Genomic DNA, 24,808 nt, shown 5'->3' with positions numbered 1-24,808 from the left:
CTGTATGTGACACTTGTTATGAATCGGGTGCAGTTCGGTGTCTTGTGACCGCAAATCAGCGGCGAAGGCCTTAGAACGATATTTAAGATTATTAGATAACATTTCGTGTTGCTTTTTCATAGTTTACAACTGTATTTTTGTAATCTGTAGAATTTATTATACTACATCAATTAATGTATTACAATATATATAAACAATACACTGTAAAAATAAATCTGTTAAATTTACGGGAAATAAACTGTCAGCTGTGGTTACCAGCATTTTCCTGTTAAAAATACGGTAACATTTTAGGTTTTACAGACTTTTTACCATATGTAATTTTACATCAATACACCCAACCCGATCTCATGGGAATTCGTACGAATTTTAGGGGGTGGCTAATCACTCGTACGAATTCGTACGATTTTTGCTAAATCGTACATATTTTACGAATTGACCAATTCGTACGAATTCCTACGAATGACCTACCCCTGACCCCGCCACTAAACCTACCCATCATGTGGGTTTGGACAAATCGTACGAATTTGTACAAATGAGTGAGGTCGTATGAATTAGTACCAATTAGCCACTTTTTAATCACTTGTACGAATTTGTACAAATTGGTTGTGAGATAGCGTAGATAAACCTATTTCATTATCTGATATAATGTTAATTTACTGACCTATTGACATATTAATATCTGGTTTGTACTATTGTAATACACTGACAGTCAATAATCACAGTACTGTTGAGAGTCACATGATCAATCAAAGACACAATCTTTTCACAAGTAGCTCGTCCACTAGAAACATTCACACAAACATTGAACACCATCATGGTAACATGTTGAAATTTAAAAAATGGAATAAACTTTAATTTAAGAACATTAAATGTAACATAAAACCCTAATGTATGTATGAAAATTTTGAAGAAACATTTATTTTAAAAAAATACATTAAATGTGAAGTGTCAAGCAGGGAATTGTGGTAATGTCAATTTACATTTTTTCACTGTAAATTATACGATGACTTGTTCTTTTTCACTCCCAAAAACTGCAAATTTAACGGTATTTTACAGTAAAATTACATTAAATGTACTATTATATATATTCAAGTTATTTACCGTATATAGTAAGGAAACTTTCTGTTAACCATGCAATTATAACAGTTTTTCACTGGAGTCTTTTACCGTTAAAATCACAACCACAGTGTGCAATATATAAAACCTCCTTGATGTAAATTACTTTTCTTTCTTTTATTTTTAAATCTTGTTAAAATATAACAAACATTATTGTATTACTTTGCATTGCATGTTTCAAAACTCTGAGTTTGATCATATTACCAAGCAATTAAATATCATCTTACTAAGACATATTATTGGGCAGGGACAACTGAAATGTAAATGCCTTTTATCTGTTATACTGTTATCTCCCTGATTTACATTACAAACATCAGAATGTCATCTTACTTTTGGCCAAATAAATAACAACATCTGCTCCAAATAGAATATTTTTACTCCATTTTGGGCCTCTGAATAAAATTGAGCCGTTTTTCCTCCTCGAGTGTGAGATCCATAATATGATAGATTGCATGGTTAAAGGGATACTCCACTTTTTTTTGGAAATAGGCTCATTTTACAACTCCCCCAGAGTTAAACAGTTGGGTTTTACCGTTTTCGAATGCATTCAGTCGATTTTCTGATATTTAGAAAAATATCAGTAACCAGACAGTTTCTGGTCTCATTGACTTCCATTGTAGGAAAAATATATACTATGGAAGTCAATGAGACCAGAAACTGTCTGGTTACTGATATTCTTCTAAATATCAGAAAATCGACTGAATGCATTCGAAAACGGTAAAACTCAACAGTTTAACTATGGAGGAGAAAAATGAGCCTATTTCCAAAAAAAGTGGAGTATCCCTTTAAGCCACCTTCGAAGCCATGACCGCATTACATCATTACTTGCATAATCAGATTACTTTCCCCAAGTAACTAGTAAAGTAATGCATTACTTTTAAATTTACAATCAAGTAACAGAGGCGTTGTGTGCGCTGTGTAAACATGACAGATATGGACAGATTATGACAGAAAAACTGATTCAGTATTCCTAAATATGAATACAAACAGTGAAATGCAAACTTAATATTACATAAAAATGCTATTAAATTACACACTTTATGTATTTAATCTCACTTTATTAATCAATGTATTAGCTGCTGGCCTTTGATGATCCAATTCAACCATACTAATGAGCTAATGAGCAGAAATCATTTCTTTCCAAAAATATAACTTTTTTTGGTTATTAAAAAGCAAGCCCGGCCAAGTCATTTATATGAAACCTTGCCAAGTATGTGGAACTACCGTTTTATAAAAGTAAAAAGTGCGGTAAAGCCGGGATTTACAGTGAATTTAGAAATGTAAATCATGTTAGCCATAAAAGACTGATGTATCAAATAATTCTCAACAATATATATTGTCTAAAGGTTCAATAAACTGTTCCATTTAAAATATTATGTCCTATCATCCCTTAAAGGGTTAAATCTGACTACTTTTTTAACAAATTCAGATTTTTTGACAACAAGGCGAGTCGTTCCCGGTACAGTGCGTGTCTTTGATACTGCGCTGTTCTCTTTCCTGTTCTTCACACAGCGGTCTACTGAAGGGTAAAGAGAGCGCCAGTCATGTTCACATCCAGGGTGTTTGCCTTTGCAACCACTTCACTGGCACAATGTGCTTTCTCCGAGATGTTGATGATTATTGCTCTTCTAAAAGCAGCAGTGCCCACAGGCCTTTCCACCCCCACACACACCGAGAGAAGAGCCTTTACAACAATTTCATGCCGGTACAGAGAGAAATTACTACACAGTCTTTTCTTTCTCTCTGCCATCACCAGATTGATCTAAACTATCATTAAATGGAACAGCATGGAGAGAACAGGCTGGGAGGGTGTGGTGCTTTGGGCCTTTTAACTTTCACTCTTTTCTGGAAAGTGTTGGGGATAGTTGAATAAAGAAAGATGCCTGAACACAAAACCTGGGCATGCTGGGACCCTACTGTGGTCTGTACCAATGCATGCTGGGATAGATCAGGCCAGGCGGGTGGAGGCCGGGCAGAACCAGCTGGCTTTAGCCTTCGGAGGAACATTCGTGACGTTTGGCTCGGTCTTTGATAGATGAAAAGGTTGAGTTCATCTAATAGTGTGCGAACAATAGAACATAACTCATAGTAATGGTTTATTGCTGGACAGCTCCACTGTTTTACACTGGATTTACTTTCCCTGGAGTTCCAGGAATCTCTTTTCCCGCATTGAATTGTCATCATTACACTGTAAAAAATAATCCTGTAAAAAACGGTAAACTAGCTACTGGCAGCTGTGGTTGCCAGAATCATACCGTAACTATGCAGTGTGTTACTGTTTTTGTGTTAGAGCATAGATCTCTTAAATTAAAGTTGTATACTGTAGCTGACAGTACGGTATTTAACTGTTAATTTCAAAAACAGTAACACACTGTATTTTTTACGGTATGATGCTGGCAACCTAAAGCTGCCAGTAGTTAACCATTCAGTGATACTCCAGTCTTCAGTGTCACGTGATCCTTCAGAAATCACTCTAAAATGATGATTTGCTGCTCAAGAAACATGTATGATTATCAATGTTGAAAACGCGGTTGTGCTGCTTCATATTTTTCAATTTCAGATAATCTCTTGAAACATTATTATGTCTTCTAATTTAATTTAATTTGTCCTTGCTGAATACAGTTATTTGTTTCTTTAAAAATATCTGTGTGTGTGTGTGTGTGTGTGTGCGCGCACATTTTCTTAAAGGAGTAGTTCACTTTTCAAAAAACTTTTGCTGATAATTTACTCACCCCCATGTGATCCAAGATGTCCATGTCATTCTTTCTTCAGTCAAAAAGAAATTAAGGTTTTTAATTAAAACATTTCAGGATTTTCTTCATATAATGGACTTCAATGGGAACCAAACGGTTCAAGGTCCAAAAGACAGTTTCAGTGCAAATTGCAAACTGTTCAAAGGGCTTTAAACGATTCCAGACGATGAATAAGGGTCTTATCAAGTGAAACGATCGCTCATTTAATAAATAAATAACAAAGTTTAAGTTTTATAAGCTCAAATGGTCGCCTTGCTCTGTTCTGTGATGATGTTCGTGACTCTCCTGTTCGAACTCGTTTATCAAAATGAACAAATATTTTTCTGAGTCATTTGGTTCATTCAATGAACTTAACGAACGAATTGACTCAGAAAAAGATTCATTCATTTTGATGAACGAGTTCGAACAGGAGAGTCACGAATGCGCATCAAAGAACAGAGCAAGGCGACCATTTGAGCTTATAAAACTTAAACTTTTTGATTTATTTATTAAATGAGTGATCGTTTTGCTTGATAAGACCCTTATTCATCGTCTGGAATCGTTTAAAGCCCTTTGAACAGTTCGCAGTGAAACTGTCTTTTGGACCTTGAACCATTTGGTTCCCATTGAAGTCCATTATATGGAGAAAATCCTGTAATGTTTTCATCAAAAACCTTAATTTCTTTTCGATTGAAGAAAGAATGACATGGACATCTTAGATGACATGGGGGTGAGTAAATTATCAGCAGATAAGTTTTTTTTTAAAAGTGAACTACTCCTTTAATATATATATATATATATATATATATATATATATATACTTTAATTAATTTCATAATTCATAATTTGCATGCAGAAACATACAGGCCCCTGCTGACTAGCATTACTTTTGTGTTAGAATAACAGCTAGTTTATTTAAAAAAAAAAAAAAAAAAAGATTTCAAAACTTGACAAATAATGATTAGTAAAATGTACCACATGTATTCACGGTTTAAGAAAATATGCTCTTGCTTTTTATTTGATGGTTACACCACATGACTGCTAGTTCTCCAGAGTTTAATTTCTTAGTGAACTAACCTTTTAAACTCAGTTTATCTGGATACATGTATGAATGTCCCATAAACCTGATATTAACAAGTATGAAAAAATGAGCTATTGACCGCTTCGATCTGGAGTTATGACTCATTTGGACCCAGTCTCTCTTTTCTTCTGGTTGCGTTTCATCTCTTTCTCCACTTCCCACGGCCTCTCCTCTCTCACTCTCTCTCGGTTCAGCGGGCAGCGAAAGGTGGAAGAATGGATTTCAAAGGCTATGCCTTTAACCCCACCTCAATATTAGTTTGTATTATTGTTATTGGCAGGCTGGTGGCGGCCGGGCCGCGGTGTGCAATTCCGTCTGGACTCCGACTGATAAAAGCTCATATGTTGCCTCTAGCCTGCAGGTCCGCATGAGGCACTGAACACTCAAATTTTGAAGCGATGGGGAGATATATATTTTTCCAGCACACAGAGCTTTATGGTTAAGCATGCTGAGACATCGGCTCACACGCTCGAGCTGTTCTGAGTGCAGAAATCCTCCGTATCGGCTCGAGCAGCTGTGGGACAGGTACAGCGGGACGTGGCAGGTGGACACGCTTTGTGCCGGGGTTGTGGGTTTCGTCTCGCTGTGCCCGATGAAAATGTCACAAGAAAGCTTTGTACGCTGATGACCAGTTACTCATTCTCTGTGTCGAGAACATCAGCAAAAGAACAGCTTTTACTGTGGACTACAGCAGAATTTAGAGTTGTGAATCCTGCTGGTGTTTTAGACGCTCATGTCCTTTTCTTGCATCAAATCTAGAGTGTTTTCTCTTTGATCCTTAAGTCTGAAATGCAGATGTGAAGGCTTGATCAATGCATTGAAAGTGTGCAGTGTGCAACTGTGGCTAGAAATGTCCAATGCGTTCTCATCGCAGGGTGTCATATAGTGACTATTTTGAAATTTCGTCTAAATCTGACACACATGGCACCCTTTAGCGTCAATATCACACACACACAGAGCTTTGTTTGGTTATGGGTAGTTTTAGGTCTGGGGTACACTGTTAAAAAAATCTCCGTTAAAAAACGGAAAAAGCGCTGGTAATTAATTACCAGCACTTTTTCCGTTTTTGTACGGGCACTTCCGTAAACCTTAGAACGGATATTTCCGTAGATTTACATGAGTTTTTCTGTACCATTGACGGACATTTCCGTCAAACCTAAAATGGAAAATTCCGTATTTTCTGTACTATTCACGGATAATCCTTATACAGAAATTTCTATTTTTATAGCATATATTTTGGTAGCAAATAATTCAAGAACAATATATACATATTGAACATGTTTTATTTCTGTAAAAATTTCATGTAAACATTCTTAAAACGCATTCAATGGGTAAAGATTGATGTACACAGACAGACACACACAATTTAACAATGTGCAAAGCACCATAAAAAAGTGCTTGTATTGTGGAAAAACTTAAGAAATTAAACAAACATGGGAGAAATAAAAAAAAGAAAAGAAAACATGAGCAGGTACTTGCAAAATATTGGTGTTGTACCAAATAGCTCACTGTGGTGAGCAGGACGGCCGAGGGACGTGAGAGAAAGTAGCGAGGCCGGTGTTGCGATTGCTAATGAGCAGCACCTGCGAAGCACACCGGTCTCGCATCTCTCACGAAGGAGCGGAGCCATAAAGGGGGAGCGACGGAGTGGATGATGGAGAGAGGAACAGGCCTGCTTTTGTTGGTGTTTTATATTTTATTTGGTAAGCCAGCAGTCGTCCGCGAGGGGCCGGATGCGTCTTAAACTTTTCGCGCTGCCGGGATCTTGTTCCCACAATGCAACGCGTAATTCAAAATAAGGGTAAAAGACCCGTAAAAGGCAAATACGGAAAAAATCCTTCACATTTATATGGTACATTGTACCGTATTTTTACGGAAATTTTTTACAGTGTAGGTTTAGGATTAGACCACTAGGAGGCGCCTATCTGCGTCTCATATTGACGCTAAAGGGTGCCATGTGCGTTGGATGTAGACGAAATGTCAAAAGTGTCACTATTTGACGCCTTGGGATGAGACCGGGCTGGAATGTTATGGCTAGAAGAATGGGTAAAAGAGTAGCAAAACTCGGGAGTGTGTAGATGTAAATTTGATAACTTGTACAATAGATATTCATACTTCGTACACTCACAGCTCTTAAAAAGTTGAATGTTAAGATTTCGAAGACAATTTATCCATGCAGTCCTATTGGAATCCAGAGGAAGCTTATGCAGCGACTGTCTTCTTCCACAATCAGGTGCTGGACAATATTCTGTATTGCTCGGTAGCTCGATCCGGTGGGCGGGGCTAAACTGGCCGTGTTGAAGTAGGCGTTGATCTTCTTCTGCGGGGGTGGTGTTTCATCCTCTCTGACGTCATAGTTCCCCACTTTGAAAAACGGGTCGTTTGCTGAGCCTGGTGTCAATAAAAGCTTTTATTGGACTAACAAGGACGTTTTCAGTTCTGAAACTTACAGGATATTCTTATAATATGATGACCTCTTAGATGTCAAAAGCTCTAGGAAAATTTGATTTCTCAGTTCATCTCCCCTTTAAGCGTTTTCCTCCAAAACGCTTAAAGGAGTAGTTCACTTTTAAAAAAAACTTTTGCTGATAATTTACTCACCCCCATGTCATTCAAGATGTCCACGTATTTCTTTCTTCAGTCGAAAAGGAAAGAAAATTAAGGTTTTTGATGAAAACATTCCAGGATTTTTCTCCATATAATGAACTTCAATGGGAACCAACCGTTTCAAGGTCCAAATGAGAGTTTCAGTGCAGCTTCAAAGGGCTTTAAGCAACACCAGACGATGAATAAGGGTCTTATCTAGCGAAACGAGTGGACATTTAAAAAATAAATAAAATTTTATTTGCACAAATGCTCGCCTTGCTATGTTCTGTGATGCGTGTTCGTGACTCTCCTGTTCAACAAAATGAACAAATTTGAAAAAATCTAAATGAACAAATCTTTTTTCGAGTCATTTCGTTCATTTTGTTTCACTAGATAAGACCCTCATTCATCGTCTGGTGTCGTTTAAAGCCTTTAGAAGCTGCACTGAAACTGTCTTTTGGACCTTGAACTGTTTGGACCCCATTGAAGTCCATTATATGGAGAAAAATTATGTAATGTTTTCATCAAAAACCTTAATTTCGTTTCGACTGAAGAAAGAAAGACATGGACATCTTGGATGACATGGGGGTGAGTAAATTATCAGCAAAAGTTATTAAAAGTGAACTAATCCTCGCGGGTGTCGTGACATTATCGCGTACATTGGGGGAAAGTATTAATTTCTTTAGGAAAAAATCCTAAAATGATAAAAAATCATTTATTTACCCTCATGTTGTTCCAAACCTGTATGAGTTGAACACAAAAGAAGAAGTTGGCTGTCTGCTTACCAGAAGAAAGAAACTCATACAGGTTTGGAACAACATGAGGGTGAGTAAATGATGACAGAATTTAATCATCCCTTTAATTCATCGACAGATATATGTGAATGACTAAAGGCTCTTCACATATTACATTTGTGTCAACACATAGTACTCACAGTAAGTCTGCTGTCAGATCCAATCTTATTAAGCTGCAATATGATGTGTTTGTGTTTTTGTGCTCATCAGGCGTGGATCTAAGACAGGCCCAGGTGGTGGCGCTATCAACCGGCACTAAATGCATTAACGGAGAATATATCAGTGACCAGGGCCTGGTGGTCAACGACTGCCATGCCGAAATCACGACCAGACGAGCCCTGCTGCGGTTCCTGTACTCACAACTAGAGTTACACCTCAGGTAAAGGACACGCATGTAGAGGACTTATATCAAGTGTGCCGCACACATCCTGAAAAGCGAAGACGGAACATTTTGATCACCCCCAGAGCGGATGATGTGTTTTTCAAAGAGTCAAAAATAACATGAGGAATGAATAGAGAGCAGCATGATGTGTGTTCTGATACACATTGTTTTTCCTTAAAGTCCCTGTAAAGGCAATTCTACAAAACAATTATAAATGTTACAAATGCATTGCTAAAACATATTACAAAGAGTGTGAACTGTGAAGTACTCCGTTAAACAGTTTTTCACCATTGCTATTTTATGGATCGTTTTACAAAAATTTCCTCAGAGACAACTGTGATTGGCTGATAATCCACTGTTACTGGTGAACGGGTCTAAAACGACTATCTCCCGCCTCAGCGTTCATCCTCCCGTCCCGAAAGCAGTATCACCTAATATCACCGTTGACAGCTTTCCCGCTAGTGGGCGTGGTTTCAGCAGCCAGAGGACACGCCCCCAGCGTTTGAGAGAATACTGCTCATTTTTTCAATATTTTGATTATCTTATTTTATGTACTTGCCAGCTTTTTTATCATTCAAATTTGTCTGGGTGGCTAATATCACATTTTTCTGTGGTGTGACATACCTAATTTTGACTTTACAGTAGTGCTGTAGCGGCGTGTCGATGATTCGACGTCAAAATTGCGTCGACGTCATATTTTTGCGTCGACGCTTCTTTATTTATTTATTTTTTGCATGTTCCCGGCGGTACAGCTTGCCACACACACGTGGGAGACCGAAACATTGCAGAATAGAGGACGAAGATAACTAGAAGTGAATGTGCTATCCATTAAATGAATCACACACAGTAAACAAACCTTTAAGAAAAAAAATTGCAATTTAGACGCGCAAACTGGGTGCCGGTGTGGTGAGACGTACAAGCTCGGGCAGATTCGGCTTGAAGTCGATCCCGGACACGGCGCCGGGCGCGTTGTTACAAAAAAAGGCATACACAGCCAGCCACAGTCTTCCTGGTCTTGCGCACCCAACGGGTCATTTTTGCCGTGCGCACATTCGCGCTCGTGCGGACGTGTCGAGTATAAACAAGGCTTTACTCCGTGTCAGCACGCGCTCTGATCAGTAGGTGAACTCCGCCTCCGACTCGTTTCCCTCCTCAGCTGATATTAATATTTAAACATTCTCTATGATAAAAAATGTTTGTAAAAAATATTTTAATAACACGGTTTTTGGCGGTTGTAGAGTTATGATGGTGTTCAAATACATAACATTAGACTAACGTTAGCCAGCTTATAGTATCTTGCTTGCTAGTATTTATTTGAGATATTGTTTTTTTATTAATTGAGCAGCAGAAAAAATATTCTTTATATTAGTCGTCCAATTAGTCATTCGATTAGTCGACTAATCGATAAAATAATCGCCCAACTAATCGTTTAGTTAATAATCGTTTACCCCAGCCCTACTTTACAGGTACTTTAAAACAATGCTCAAAATAAAAACTCTGTGAAGATTACTTAAAGGTACAATATGCAGGATTTTTGCAGTATTGTAGTAGTTCATCCCATTATCTTGTAAACAAGACATTTGCTTGCTTTCTCACAGATTCTCTTGTTATTTCCTGTGCTAATCAACAGCATGTCAGAGAGCTTGTTAAGAATGCTTAGCACTTGTTGAATCTGACACATTTTCTCACAGAAACACATTTTACACCTAGAAAAGAACTTTTCCAATTTCGATTCTTGGTTCATAAAGAATCCGCGTTATCATTTCCGTCCGGTCTGGCGTTGGAGGAATCATTGTGCGGCGGTGGCGGAGACTTTAAATGTCTTCCTCGATGTGGCAGATTGCAGCACAGAAAAGCCTCCTGTAATGTCATATTTGCATACGCGTCGTCCCAGAGTGCATTATCTGCAGCTAAATGGGCCCGCTTGGCTGGGTCTGGAGTCTAGTTTGGAAGATAAGTCATTATGCTCGGCAAATAAAATAGCACGCAACGGCCATCAGCGTGTTCCTCAGTAGACAGATCTGGAGCAACACGACTCCCACCCTTGACATCGCGGGTCATTTGTGTAATTAGCACTGCTTAGGTGCCAATTAGAGACGATGATGTTTGCGCGTGTAATGCGCTCCCTGTGCACAGTTCACCTCGTGCACTATTCCGAAACGTCTTTTGTAAGATGTCACAGCGAGGCGCTAATGCTAATTATGATGATGTGTGTAAAAGCGGGGCGGCTCTGCTGGAAACGCCGTGTCCTCCCTGCGGCGGGCTAGCCACAGATCATCCGGGTTAAAGAATTACAGCACGCCGTTCTCTCTGCCATTTATATTCGCCTTGTTCTGACAGAGTAATAGCGCGAGAGGGGAACGTGACAGTGACGGAGCTAGCCTTGGTCGCGGCAAGGCCAATATTTGTCTCCTTTGTGTCTTCTGCTCATTATTAGCCGGGAATGTGAGCGCTGAACACTTTCAGGCGTGGTTGTTTCTCATGTCTCCTGTCTTTCTTCTTTCTTCCCGCCTGGGGTCTGTGATCACTCTGAAGCAAAAGGAAAGAGGACTGGGAACAATCGATCTTCGTACGGCACAAAGACTCCTGTTTGAGACTGCGAGAGAATGTCCTCTTCCACATGTACATCAGCTCCTCGCCCTGCGGGGACGCCCGCGTGAACTCGCCGTACGAAATCACTTCAGAATGTAAGATCATCTGCTCGTCTGTGTCGTCTTGTGTGTTTAATCTTGTTAACCTTGTGTGTATCCGAGTGTCCAAATGCTTAACATGTGTCAAGGTTTCATGTGATTTCATGTGGTTTTGAAAAAATCAATCTCATGTTTTTTGCATCTTGAATGTTAGTGCAGACATAATCATTACTTTCAAAAAAGTTATTTGGTAACACTTTATTTTGATGGACCACCTCTTGGTTTGGAACTTGTAGGAACATTAAACAAATATCCCCTCTGGTCATCTATTATATCTATCCATCCATCCAATCTTTTCAATTTTGATTTACATTGTAGATTTTAACATACTGTATGAAGTAAACAATTTATTACAAAGATGACACTTGTACTCCAAATGTCACGACATCCCATGTAATAGATGAAAAAAAAATTGTATTCAAGTATATACCTCATTTCAAAATGACTAGACAAAGTAACACTGAAAAAAAAATACATTTAATAAATTAGAATTATAACAAATGTTGCATCCACATAAATCTTAGAAATGCCTTAATTTTAAAATACACTTCTTTACATTTATGTGAAAAGTGAAATAAAATGCACTTATTCCCTCACAAATATCATACCCATCCCTAAACCAACCTAGCTCCACCCCCTCATCCCTAAACCCACCCCTAAACCGACCCAGCTCCACCCCCTGATCCCTAAACCCACCCCTAAACCTACCTAGCCCCACCCCCTGATTCCCAAACCCACCCCTAAACCAACCCAGCTCCACCCCTGATCCCTAAACCCACCCCTAAACCAGCCTAGCTCCACCCCCTGATCCCTTAATCCACCCCTAAACCAACCTAGCTCCACCCCCTGATCCCCAAACCCACCCCTGAATCAACCCAGCTCCACCCCTGATCCCTAAACCCACCCCTAAACCAGCCTAGCTCCACCCCCTGATCCCTTAATCCACCCCTAAACCAACCTAGCTCCACCCCCTGATCCCCAAACCCACCCCTGAACCAACCCAGCTCCACCCCCTGATCCCTAAACCCACCCCTAAACATACCCAACTCCACCCCTCAGATCTGGATCCGACTCCGCCCCCTGGATAGTATGTACTGCAATTAGGTGCTACTGAGTTTTTGGGAAGTTGTACCACATGATATTTTACAACCTGAACTAATATGATATTTTCCACTTGTGAACTGGTATTTACCAGTGTGTTGTGTTCAAGTGCTTTTGTTGTGGTAATGTGGTAAACAGACTGAAGATCCAGACCTTTTATATAGCTGAAACTATTTTAGATTGCTTAAGTCATCTGCTAAAGCAAAAAAAAAAAAAAAAAAGATTTATCAAAACTGAAATGGTAAATAATGTGCTGTATATTTTCTAGATCATGAATAGTACATATTTTTGCCATTTGCTCTCCGCCATTTTGAAAAGGTCAAAGGTTATCTCATCTCGGCAACTCTTGCATCAATATATTCTACGAGGTGCCCGGTGGAAAATACCACATGAGGGGGTGTTCATGAGTATTATCCGCGTCGGCTTTTGGTATTTACCATAATTACCACAGCACGTGAACGCACCATAACTTTGCCATGTCAAATTATCAGATATTTTAAGAGACATTTGAAATATTGACCTCGACAGTGGATCTTTTCAGACGAAAGTTCAATTGTATGTGTGAATAGCACTCTTGTTTCCACAGTGCACAGCAACAGACACTTGGTGAAGAAGTTTCACAGCCACTTACGGACAAAGATTGAATCCGGGGAAGGGACACTGCCGGTGAAGTGCGCGGGTCCCGTTCAGACGTGGGACGGGGTCCTGCAAGGAGAACGGCTCATCACTATGTCCTGCACAGACAAGATTTCCAGGTCAGTATCAAAAACGCTGAACATTCACTCAAACTTCTGTACAAAGAAAAGACATCCAATGAAAGGTCTGATCCCAGTCAAAGATGGTCTACCTAATATTTTGGGTAGAAACCGTAATACCTAAAAAAATATATATATATTATTATTTGCTATGGAAAGTTCAAAATAACAACATTTATTTGAGATATAAATCTTTTGTAACATTCAATGTAACATTTTAAACTTGTGATCATTTAATAAACTCATTAAAGTATTAACAACTCTATAAGAAATGAATTGTAGTGTACATCTAAAAACTCATATTGGGAATGATCTTTTTCTGCCATTTTTATGTGATGTATAAGCTAGCTCAAGTCAGAAATAGTCATTTGACAAAAAAAAATATTTTGAAAAAAAAAAAATGTTATATGTCCCAAAATATTGTATTTAGCATGAAGTCCTGCAGTCTAGATTTAGCCTCAGTGTCCAAGGTGATATTGTGCCATTTTAGAGCGATTCAACGAAGCAGGCCGGCCATCTCTGAAGCGTGATTGTGAAGCTCAAGTGCTGTGGTGTATTGATTTAAGATTTATTTTTATGAGAGGATTAGTTTTTATGAGGGCGAGTTAGTCTCATTTAAGCAGGGCGACTTTTATACGGCATTATAATGGCCGAGGGAAAGGTTGGTGTGATATTTGCCTGGAGGAAGGGACTTATTCAAACCCATGCTCTGGGACTGGCGGGATCACCATTATTGTCTTATGACGAGCTGGGCCTTAATAATCCTTCAGTAATTAGCTTCTGTATGGGATACGTCACAGTGTTAATCTGCACCTTTCCAGTATGGCGCCGCCCATAGCCCCCATAAACAGCTTCAAACCCGTTGTCCATATTTTTTACAGTCTATGATATTTGCTAAGGCATTTCTACAAGAGGGTGTGATCACTCCAGTTTCAGACATTGTGTCACTTTCACTCCTATTTATCTATGACACTCTCTATGAATGTGGGAATCGCAATGCCCAGAGATAACTCACACACTCTCACCACGCACACACACACACACACCTGTGTTTGAGCTGACTTCCATATGTTTGATTTAATTATCACCGTCAGTTGGCTTCTGTTTGTTTACATGCACTTTGACAACCTGAGAAGTATGATTATGAACATTTCCATTTACTTGAACTGTCTGTTGAACACACTTCTTGTAAGCAGAAGTCGAGTCTATTATCTGTTGATATCATGATTTTGGGGTAATACTCTCAACCCATACTTTTAAAGGACAACTCCGGCGCAAAATGAACCTTTAGTCTAATTACACATTGTTACCCAGTCAACCGTTATCTGAGATTTGTTTTCATGATTGCCGAATGTAAATAGTTTTATCTCTAAAAACAGTTTAGCCTATAACGCTAGTATAATGCTAGTATATAGGGCATAGAGTAATGACAAATAAAAATCGCTTGTTATTACCACTAAAAAGGCTCAAAATAGCCCCACAGTAACACGACAGCATAAAAAGAGTCCCTACATTCAAACCGAAGCGTTGAGAACTTTGTCAGTGTCCATACAGTTTAATAAGCAGATGTTTTATACACACAGTAAATTTCGCGACTTCAGGAAGAAGCCATCTTGGAAAAATAGTCTCTACCAGTCGATCTACGAACGCCGATCCAAGTGCGCTGGTGAGATGTGAATAAGGTGATAAGGTGAGCGAGAACAGTAGGCTACGTGTACATATTGAAGACAAGTAAACGGTTTGTGTTTGTGTTTCTTCTGGAAACAACGGATCATATGAGATTCTGCACAGTTGGAGAAGCCTCTCGCTGCGGACATCCAACCCGGCCCCATCCAAGTGTGACGTCAGAAGCTACCACGCCCATGCCCAAATTGGACACATTCTCGTTAATATTTAAAAACCGGAAGAAGAAGATTTTCAAGAGAAGACTAGAAGACGAAGGTAACTGCGAAACAAAATGCACAAAACACACTTGCGGTTTTAGTATAAACACTGTTTAACATAATACGAATGAGCTGTATGAGAATGAGATTACCTGTTGTAAGCAGCTCTTAACACTTTATTAGTAGTTTGTAATGTGTGTGCGGCTGATCACTTGATTAGCACGCCTGCTCCGCAATTAGCGCGAAACCCCGCGATATGTAATAATAAATTGTCAAAATATCGACGTGATTCGAAGCAATAAGGTTTGATGATGTGTTTTTAGAGCTATGAATTATCTTCAACTTGCATATTTGGTCATTTAACTCCCCTGTGATGTCTCTTGGTGTATTTTGTATCAGTATACTCTCAACTGAGAATTTTATGTATACTACTATACTAACTGCATTATTAGCCTATTTCACCAATTTCATGTTGTTATTTGGATTAAGGGTAAATATAAAAATATATTATTTTAGTGTTTATGTGTGACCATACATCCTGTAAATCTTATTCTGCTTGAAAAAGAATATGAGATATATTATTGTACATTTATATTTACTTTTTTCATAGGCAATCATAAATGCCCTGGCTGTCTCCTGGCTGGGATATCTCCTCACAGGAGGCTGAGCAGGTCTTCCTTTCTGGTCTGGATTATCATTGCAGGTCAGAGTGGATTATTCATTATTTTTGCACAATGCCCAGTGCACCCTTTTGTTACTGATAATTCTGTTACAGTAACACAACGGTGACTCGTCTCTGATAACTATTTCAGTGAAGTGGAGGATTTTAACTGACAAATTGACAAACAATTGGCTTTATGCACAGCTGCACTACTCCCTGAACTTAAGACAGCTCCTTGTTTCCTGTCTGCCATTATTTGCCAAATTGATTAATTCAGGTGTGTCTGATTATTGTTGCCATGACTACTGAGGTCAAGTACACCTGAATTAATCAATTTGACCAATAATGGCAGACAGGAAACAAGGAGCTGGCTGAAGTTCAGGAAGTAGTGCAGCTGGGCATAAAGCCCATTGAGGAAGAAAGAAAGGAGACCATTCAATTGTTGGCTGTTACTTTTACATTTACACATTTGGAGTTTGGAATTATGTCAGTAACATGAATATTCAATTTGACTTTCTCTCTCTACAACTCCAACATTTCATAACTGTTTAGTGTTAAATCAGAAATATACATTTCAGTTGAACATGTTAAACTCATTTGTATTTCTCTCTCTCTCTCAGAGTTGAAGCCATTCCTGCAGCAACTGGTGGAAAGCGGGATCTTTTTGGTGCTTTTGTTCTAGCATAGATAATTTTGTTCTTTCGTATAGCCTAATATGAATAAATACATATGTGTATATATAAATAAATTCATGCTTGAATTATTCTCGAGTTTTGCCTTCTGATATCTGGCCATATCACTTAGTGACTGCATGTGCTGATTCCATCGTTATTTTATCTAATAATGAGCAAATTAGTTAAACTTAAGGAGGTTAATCAATATACAGTATAATTCAAGAAACTAAGACTCACACCACTTTTCAGTTGATTAAAGATTGATATACATTTAATTTGTTTTGTATAAATTTACATTTTTGTAAATGTCTCTGATGCATTTTGAATAAAAAAAACACATATAAAAACACATATTGAATATAAAAACACTCCTGAGATTAAATGTCTTTCGAACTAAAACAAGAGTCCTGTAACTGGGGTCCTAAAGCTGCAGCCTCCGATTGTGCAGGGATTTTTAGTATAGTTAATGTATTGCTTTGAACAACTGACATTGGTTATTTTAACAAAAAGATATCACACTTGCATAAATGGGTCATTGATGTATTAACACAAAATATTACATTAAAAAATTCATTTGTGACCAAGATATTTTGAACTATGATAATATTTTGATATGTTAAACTCATAAAACCAGTACAGAAGAGGAAGCGAGAGATTAACTGTTTTTTTTTATGTATTAGAACATTGTGCAAAAGTTTATTTATTTCAGTAATTCAACATAGCTATATGCCGTAATCATCACATTTATAACACATAAAGGCTTGAAATATCTCACTTTGCATATAATGACTAATGAGTATATTATATATTAGTATCAGCTTTTAGTTGAATTACTGAAATAAATGAACTTTTGCACGATATTCAAAATTTTTCGAGTTTCACCATATTGGTTCTTTAATTTAAGGTTTACATAAATTCCATTCTGCTGTTCTATTATTTGATTTCAAAGTAATTTGCTAGGCTATAACAGGCATTAACAGGTGAATTCTTAATTTGTAAAAATGCAATATTTCTATAACCACATAGAAAGCAATGTTTAAAAAAAATGTAAATTATTTTTAGAAGGGATAACTATAAGTGCAGTTTGGATCCCATATAATTAAGAAAGTGATAAAACTCGTTTTAGTTTAAGTATAGATGCTCCCTTATACGTTTATTATAGCAAAACCATGATTATTGATTACCATTTGTAACAGAAATACAAGAGAAATACAAATATATCGTTGTACGGTACATTGTTTACTTGTACTATATGTCATTAACTTACAAAACCAGTCAGCAATGCAGAGGTAACGTTAACGTATTGTCTAATACATCTGTTAAGGGAGTGATTGTGATTTAGACGATTCCAAGCCTGCCAAAGCGTCACAATTTAACTGCACCAATAATCTGTAGTGCCACATTTCTACACAAATAACCTTCCGACAGTCAGGAAGCAGCGGCTTTTTGCGCATGCGTACACGAATCACAACAAATCGAGTCACGTGCCGTCTTTGGACATGGGCGAGGCTTCCGACGTCACACATGGATGGGCGTGGCTTATGACGACACACTTGGATGTGGGCCGGGTTGGATATCCACCGCAGGATGCAGCGAGCTGTAGTTGCAGTTCAGCGCACTTGGATCGGCGTTCGTAGATCGACTGGTAGAGACTATTTTTCAAAGATGGCTTCTTCCTGTATTCGCGAAATTTACTGTGTGTATAAAATATCTTATTATTAAACTGTGTGGACACTGACAAAGTTCTCAACGCTTTGGTTTGAATGTAGGGACCCTTGTTATGCTGTCGTTTTGGTGTGGGGCTATTTTGAGCCTTGTTAGTGGTAATAACAAGCGATTTTTATTTGTCATTACTCTATGCCCTAGTATATACTAGCATTGAACTAGCGTTATAGGCTAAACTGTTTTTAGAGATAAAACTATTTACATTCGGCAATCATGAAAACAAATCTCAGATAACGGTTGACTAGGTAGCAATGTGTAATTAGACCAAAGGTTCGATTTGCGCCGGAGTTGTCCTTTAACTAAAATGATTAAAATAAGAAAATGTATTTTGCATGTCACTAAGCACATTGTCCACCCACTTTATCATTTTACAAAAAAAAAAAAAATGTTTGTAATTCCTCATTTTCTTAAAGGTAATTCTCATTAGATTCCCATCACTGCAATACTGTATCACAATAAAAAAAATGCTGTAATACAATGATTTAATGGTTTAATTCAGCATGAATTAAAGGCAGTACAACAAAACAGCAAAAAACATTTAAAATGCACATAATGCATGGGTTTTCATGATAGGAATTTTTGTTAACAGTAATGAGAATGTATGCCAATTTCCTGAATGTATTAAAAGTAGAAAACCATCTATGATATTTATTTTTATAATCTTTTTTTTTAATTAAATTTTTTTTATGAGATTCATCCAAATAGAAATGCCTCTCAGACCATAGTAACAGTATCTAGGGGGTGGGGCTTAGCAGAGGCTAATTTCAATAACTGGTAAAATACACCTTTTTTTTCTAGCAGGCTCTCCTTCATTTGCTCTTCCCTCATGAAACCCTAAAGTGTGAGTTGTAAACATGATTACAATAGAAGCAATGTGTGTATGTTAGTCTGGACACATCGACACAGACTCACACCAAGGTGAATCTCTCTCCCCTGGGCCATTCATCTGACCAATCAGATTGCATCGCCCAGGACCACAAGGGTCTGACTCTATCTGGCTAGGTCATCGTACAGGGTTAAAGTAATTACTTTTAAAAAAACACACACAGAATAAGACAGAATAGAGCATCCAGATCTTTTTTCTGAGTGCCACTCCTTTTCCATTCTATATCCCGCTCTTTTGTTGAGCCTACAACTCAGAGGAGCCGTTCATCAAGGTCACCATCAAGAGCAGGCTGGAAAACAGGTTTAAAGTCCTTATAGTCCCTTATAGAGCAACTCCATTCATCTCCACTGCCCTCAACCAGCGCACCCTGTTTTTCATCCTTAGTCGCAGTCATTTTTCTCATCCCTTCGTCATTTTCCCTGACCTCACATCATTATCTTCCATCTCCCCCTCCCGCCACAGGAAAGCTGCGCCGTAATAATGGGACTCCACTGTAAAAAAAAAAAAAAAAAAAATTGTCTTAATGTATAATTTGTTTCCAGTTAATATTAATGTCATAAGATTATTAAGAATAAGAAATATATAATATTGTGGTATCAAATAATAACAATAAAATAAAGTAAAATATATTTTATTATATCTTTAATGAAAACGTAAAAAAAATACAACTAATACAAATTAAATGTTAGATATATTGAGAACATAAATAATAAAATAATAATAAAATTAATAAAAAAAAGTGTCAGATTAGGCCCCACTGCAAAATTCTTTTTTAAATATATGTATTTTGTTTGCAGTAAATATTTATATAGCATAAGATAAATAATATCATATTTTATATGAAATAACAATAAAATAAAAAGTACTTTATTGTATTATATTTTATAGAAATGTAATAATAATGACAATAATACAATTTAAAATATTAGATGTATTAACAATATATATATATATATATATATATATATATATATATATAATCAGATTGATGGGCGTGCACTCCAATTACATTCCAAAAAATTAATAAATAAATACTTTTTAATGTTTCCAGTAAATATTTATACAGCATAAGATATAAAATGAAAATAACAGAAATATTCAGAAATATTTAAAATAGCAGAAATATGTTTTATAAATTATTACCAATAATAGTACTAATAAAATTAATAAAAATTAAATATTAGATCTATTAAGAATATAAAATAAAATGAATTGATAGGCATAATGGGATGACAAATATATCAAATAATAAAATAAAATAAGGATAAGGATAAAAATAATGATTTTTTTTAATTTTTTTTTTTATCATAACTGTGTTTGTATAAGTTTAGGTGGCATTATTCCCCTGGTTATTTTTTTTTTTACCCTGGACTCGATTCAGGGAGCTTCCTATTTTTCCAGAGTTATGATTGGTGTTATTATTGTCTGGAGGCAGTAAGGTATGCCAGGCTGATTGAGTGGAGTGAATGTTTAATTAAGTTGATGAGTGCTTTAATTGAAGGCATAAATGGCATGCCTGTGAATATGATCCGTCATATTCCATTTGAGTTTTATGTAGATGAACACATTATTTTAATGGTCCGCCGTTTTACAGCACTGGAGAGAGGGAGGGCAAGAGGAGGGAGATGATGGAGAGATGAGGGAGGTTAGGAGGAGGGTCTCCCATTTGTGTTTCTGCAGCAGCCAGATGGCTTTTCTTCAATGAGAATTAAAAGATGTTTCTAATTCAAAGCGTTGCCTCCTGGGTAAATTAATATTGCAAGCCCAGTCATTTCTGTTTTGCTAGAATCTCAGACAGAATGAGAGAGAATAGAAAATAATTTTGCCTGGATACGCAGGAGATTTCACAAGCAGATTGTTGCTCAGGTAAACGGATTTGAGACGCTGGGCGGCAGCTCTTAAAGAGCGACCCGTGTTAATTGACTGCTTGGGAAAGCAAAAACTATAATGGCTTATTAGTCATGAACAGGGACGAGCAGAGAGAGAGAGAGAGAGGGCGCCTGCAATCATTACCGGCATGATAAAGAGACATTAATTAAGCAAAAGAACACTGATGTAAGAATTAGCTGCTTAATATGATTGCGCTTTTCATAAATTCATTAGCTTACAGTCTGAGGTTAAAAACAAAATGTTTATTCAGTCTAGTGAGATTATGCATGAATTTAAAACTCAAATGTCCATTTTGTCATGTATCTGAATCAATCAATCCTTCCATCCATCCATCCCACAAAATTGGTACAAACTGGCTGAAATCATAAGCTCCAATCTGATTGGCTGTTTTACTGTGCGTTCACACCGGACGCGAATAGCGTGTCAAATTTGCGTCTACCGCGGCTAGTTTGACGTAAAAACAAAAGTTTGAAGCGAAATTTATGTGCGTCAGAATCGAAATTCGTTGGCGGCCATCTTTGATCGAGCATTCATCGAGAGAGTCGCCGCTCTGTATTTATTCTGGAGAGCAGAACATTGGCGTGTTAGGCGAACCGTTTGACGAGTTTCACCATTTGCTCGCTCCAGGACGGCCGCTGTCAGCGGTACTTCTGCCTGTCCCACGCTCAGTTTGATGACCTGTTATTGTCCTGCATCGGAGCGAAGATCCTCATTCACCTAATCTGTCATTTGTTTTGATGATAAATAGAGCCAGCCTCCAAAAGTTATTAACCTGTCCTGTGATTTTTTTTCTCTCTCTCACGTCCAGACACGAACTTATGCACATGTATGTTGGTTGTCTTTGTATAATAATAATATAATCTAGATATGGAATAAATAACATTCAATACAAAATGAACATGTCTCGTTTATTGAAATAAAGTTTTAAGTGATAAAATATTTGCTTTGTTGTGCATAAGAACCACACCAGGCATTTAGTCATATTACAAAACAATTTATTGAAGCATCCAGATACTTCACCACATGAGCAAGCAGCTAGGCTCCTGATTGGTTAACGCGGCGCGAATTGACACCAAAGTTCAGATTTTTCAGCTCGAATTCAGGCACGAATTCGCGTCAAACTCTCGAATGCACAAATTGCACTAAATCCATTTGCATGCCAGACGGTCAATTCGCGCCATTTACGCGAACTTGACACGCAAATGAGACGTATTCGCATCTACCTTGCCACGCTTTACTCCTCATTCGCACCGCAGGAATTTTTACGCGCGTAACACGTCTTTGAATTGACTTAACATTGTAATTATTCGCGCTTGACGTGCTATTCACGTCTGGTGTGAACGCACCATTAACACAATTTTCGGGAATACGGGGTTGACTTAAAGGGCACTTATGAAGAATACATACCTAATACACCTTCTGATCAGGAGTCTTCCTGTCTAAAGGTTTGGTCACATTTACTGTTGTTTGCCGAATATTAGCAAGATAAATCATTTCAATAGAAAAACACGTGATCTGGAATTTGGTTTGAGGGCGAAAGCTTTTTTTCCTGCAGATTTCGCAACGATTCAAGTCGTCCATGCTGATTTGCTGCATTGACGGTTTTAAAGTGACCCCCTCTGCACTCTCTATAGGTGGAATGTGCTCGGCCTGCAGGGGGCGCTGCTCAGTCATTTTGTGGAGCCGGTGTATCTGTACAGCCTGACGGTGGGCAGCCTGAGACACACGGGTCACTTCTCGAGGATGATGAACCACCGGATGGAGAGACTCGGCCCTCTGCCCAACTGCTACCGCCGAAACCAGCCTTTACTCAGCGGTACTTTCTTTTCTCTATTCACTAAATGTTAAATATCTGAGCAAAAGTATGTTTACGAACGTGTTTGTTTGGTCAGTTAGCATTATAAAATATGAATGTCCCTGCTAAAATGTAAAATGTCTACTTGCACTGCTCCAATCAGGAAACCAGCATCAACTGGCATGGGAGGTGGATGCTAAAGGTAAGAGTAATGGAGGCCAAGAAGAAAGAGCTGTGTTTGTAAACCTCTCTCCCATGGCCTCGAAATTCGCTCTTGTGACTCATGTCCACCTCCCATGCCGGTTGACTGTTTTACAAGTAAGTTAAGTAAGCCATCTCATGCCCACAGCTTTCAAAGTGTGGATGGACCAGTTTGACAGATGCACAGTACAGCTTCTTTTTATACTCTTCCAGATGTCAGAGGTCAGCATGAGTCATGTCATTTACAGGACATTCATTCGGAAGGATAAAAATAGTGATGGATAAAGTTTAAAACATACCCTTTCTTATTTCTCTCCATGAATTTGCCGACCTGAACACATTTCCCAAACAGGAACATAGTGTCAGCCCAGATCAGGCCAACATCTGGCACGCGTGGAATCCACATGTACCAGATGTGACCCGGATCTGGGCCGACACTATGTTACTGTCTGGGTTTTGTAGTCTTTCAAACACAAATTGCATAAATGTGGATACTCTCTGATCTCCTTATACTAATGCTCATCAATTTAGCTTTTTAAAAATGTTTTCCTCTTCCTGTATTGTATTGCTCTTTCCGCATTCTTCTAACTACTGCACAATACATCACGACTTTGCATGTGTAACATAGGCCAGTAAGAGCTGTGGATGTAAACCTCACTCCCCTGGCCTCAAGACACATTATACATGTTCTTTAGTGTACTTGTTAGCACAACTGCCTCCCAAACTGGCGACTCCGGTTTGAATCCTGCCCCGAGCAGGTCTAGTAGGATCGGCCACATTTGGTGCCGTGACCCGGATGGGAGTGAGGTTTAGGGGGGTGGCTGTAACTGTAACCTCACTCCCCTGGCCTAAAGCAGCACGTTAGCTAGTGAATGACGCTAGAGGCTGTGGTCTTTAGCGTCTTTGTTAGCGCAGCCGCCTCCCACGCCGGTTCTATTCCCACTCAATTACACGTATTGCCACTTAGTAGACTCTGTTTCAATTCACCTTGCGATGCAATGTTGAACGTGCACTGCCTAAGCGAACACAAAAATTGAGCTGCACATCAGTACTGACCCTTCTGAAGGCGAAAATGATGTCACATGGACAGTCGCGAAACAAGGACGACAAAAGTATACTTTGGGCTTTACACTAGCAAGCCCAAGGTTATAGGTTTAATTCTAAGGGAACACGCATATCAATAAAATGTATGGCTTGAATGCACTGGTAAACCTCAGGCCTTGCCAATGCTCTAGCAGATGTGACCTTAAGCGCACAGAGGACACTCTGTCTCGCTCCATCACTTTGTTAAACTGCTCTCTTGAGCCTCAGTATGGCAGACGGACTGTTCTATTGGATCTACCCATCCTCCAAGTCAATCTCATCAAACACCTTATCACTTCAATTGAAGAGGAGAGAGATCCATTCACTTTTCCTCTCACGCCCAGTGGGCCGCATGTCTCCGGCACGGCCCTTTTCACCACCATTGATGAGCTTCTCTTCCTTTGTCTGGGCTCTCTTGTTGGGGAAAATGGACTGGTTATTTTAGGCATCGCCATCAAAAAGAGTGCAGAGTTCCCAAGAAGCGGCCGAGATCTCTTATCATACGGGAAGCAAATGTGATGCTGTCCTTAGTGGTCAAACCTGCTTCTAAACGCTCAGATGCTTTAGCACAGCAGATTAGGTATAATATCACAGGTAGTGTTTTAGCAGAATTCTAGTGTAAAACACTCAAAATTCATTAATGACAGTAAATCAGTAAATGAAGACAGCTTGAGGGAAAATAAAAATGAATTGAATGAAAAAACTTTTCCTGTGACTCATTATTTGTTTATTATTGACTCATTAATTAGTCATACTTATGCACAGAGGTCATT

At 38.3% G+C, this 24,808-nt stretch overlaps 1 protein-coding gene and 1 long non-coding RNA gene across 5 annotated transcripts in view; both read left to right on the top strand.

Annotated features, from left to right (window-relative positions):
• Window positions 1-24,808, top strand: part of adarb2 (adenosine deaminase RNA specific B2 (inactive)) — a 516,612-nt gene that overhangs the window by 385,576 nt on the left and 106,228 nt on the right. For all 4 annotated transcript variants that reach the window (XM_089125947.1, XM_089125946.1, XM_039667440.2 and 1 more), the window contains 4 exons: window positions 8,520-8,688; window positions 11,227-11,378; window positions 13,069-13,237; window positions 22,591-22,772. In XM_089125947.1, coding sequence (XP_088982073.1) covers window positions 8,520-8,688; window positions 11,227-11,378; window positions 13,069-13,237; window positions 22,591-22,772 — 672 coding nt within the window. The remainder of the gene's footprint in view (window positions 1-8,519; window positions 8,689-11,226; window positions 11,379-13,068; window positions 13,238-22,590; window positions 22,773-24,808) is intronic.
• On the top strand, window positions 15,037-16,544 carry LOC148969507 (uncharacterized). Its single transcript, XR_016149233.1, has 3 exons — window positions 15,037-15,178; window positions 15,731-15,823; window positions 16,402-16,544. It is a non-coding gene; the product is annotated as an uncharacterized LOC148969507 (long non-coding RNA).

Source organism: Pimephales promelas, chromosome 22, assembly GCF_988280905.1.
Source record: "Pimephales promelas chromosome 22, fPimPro1.hap1.1, whole genome shotgun sequence".
NCBI lineage: Eukaryota > Metazoa > Chordata > Actinopteri > Cypriniformes > Leuciscidae > Pimephales > Pimephales promelas.
The sequence above is the reverse complement of the archived record's forward strand: the minus strand, read 5'-3'. Positions and strand labels throughout refer to the sequence as shown.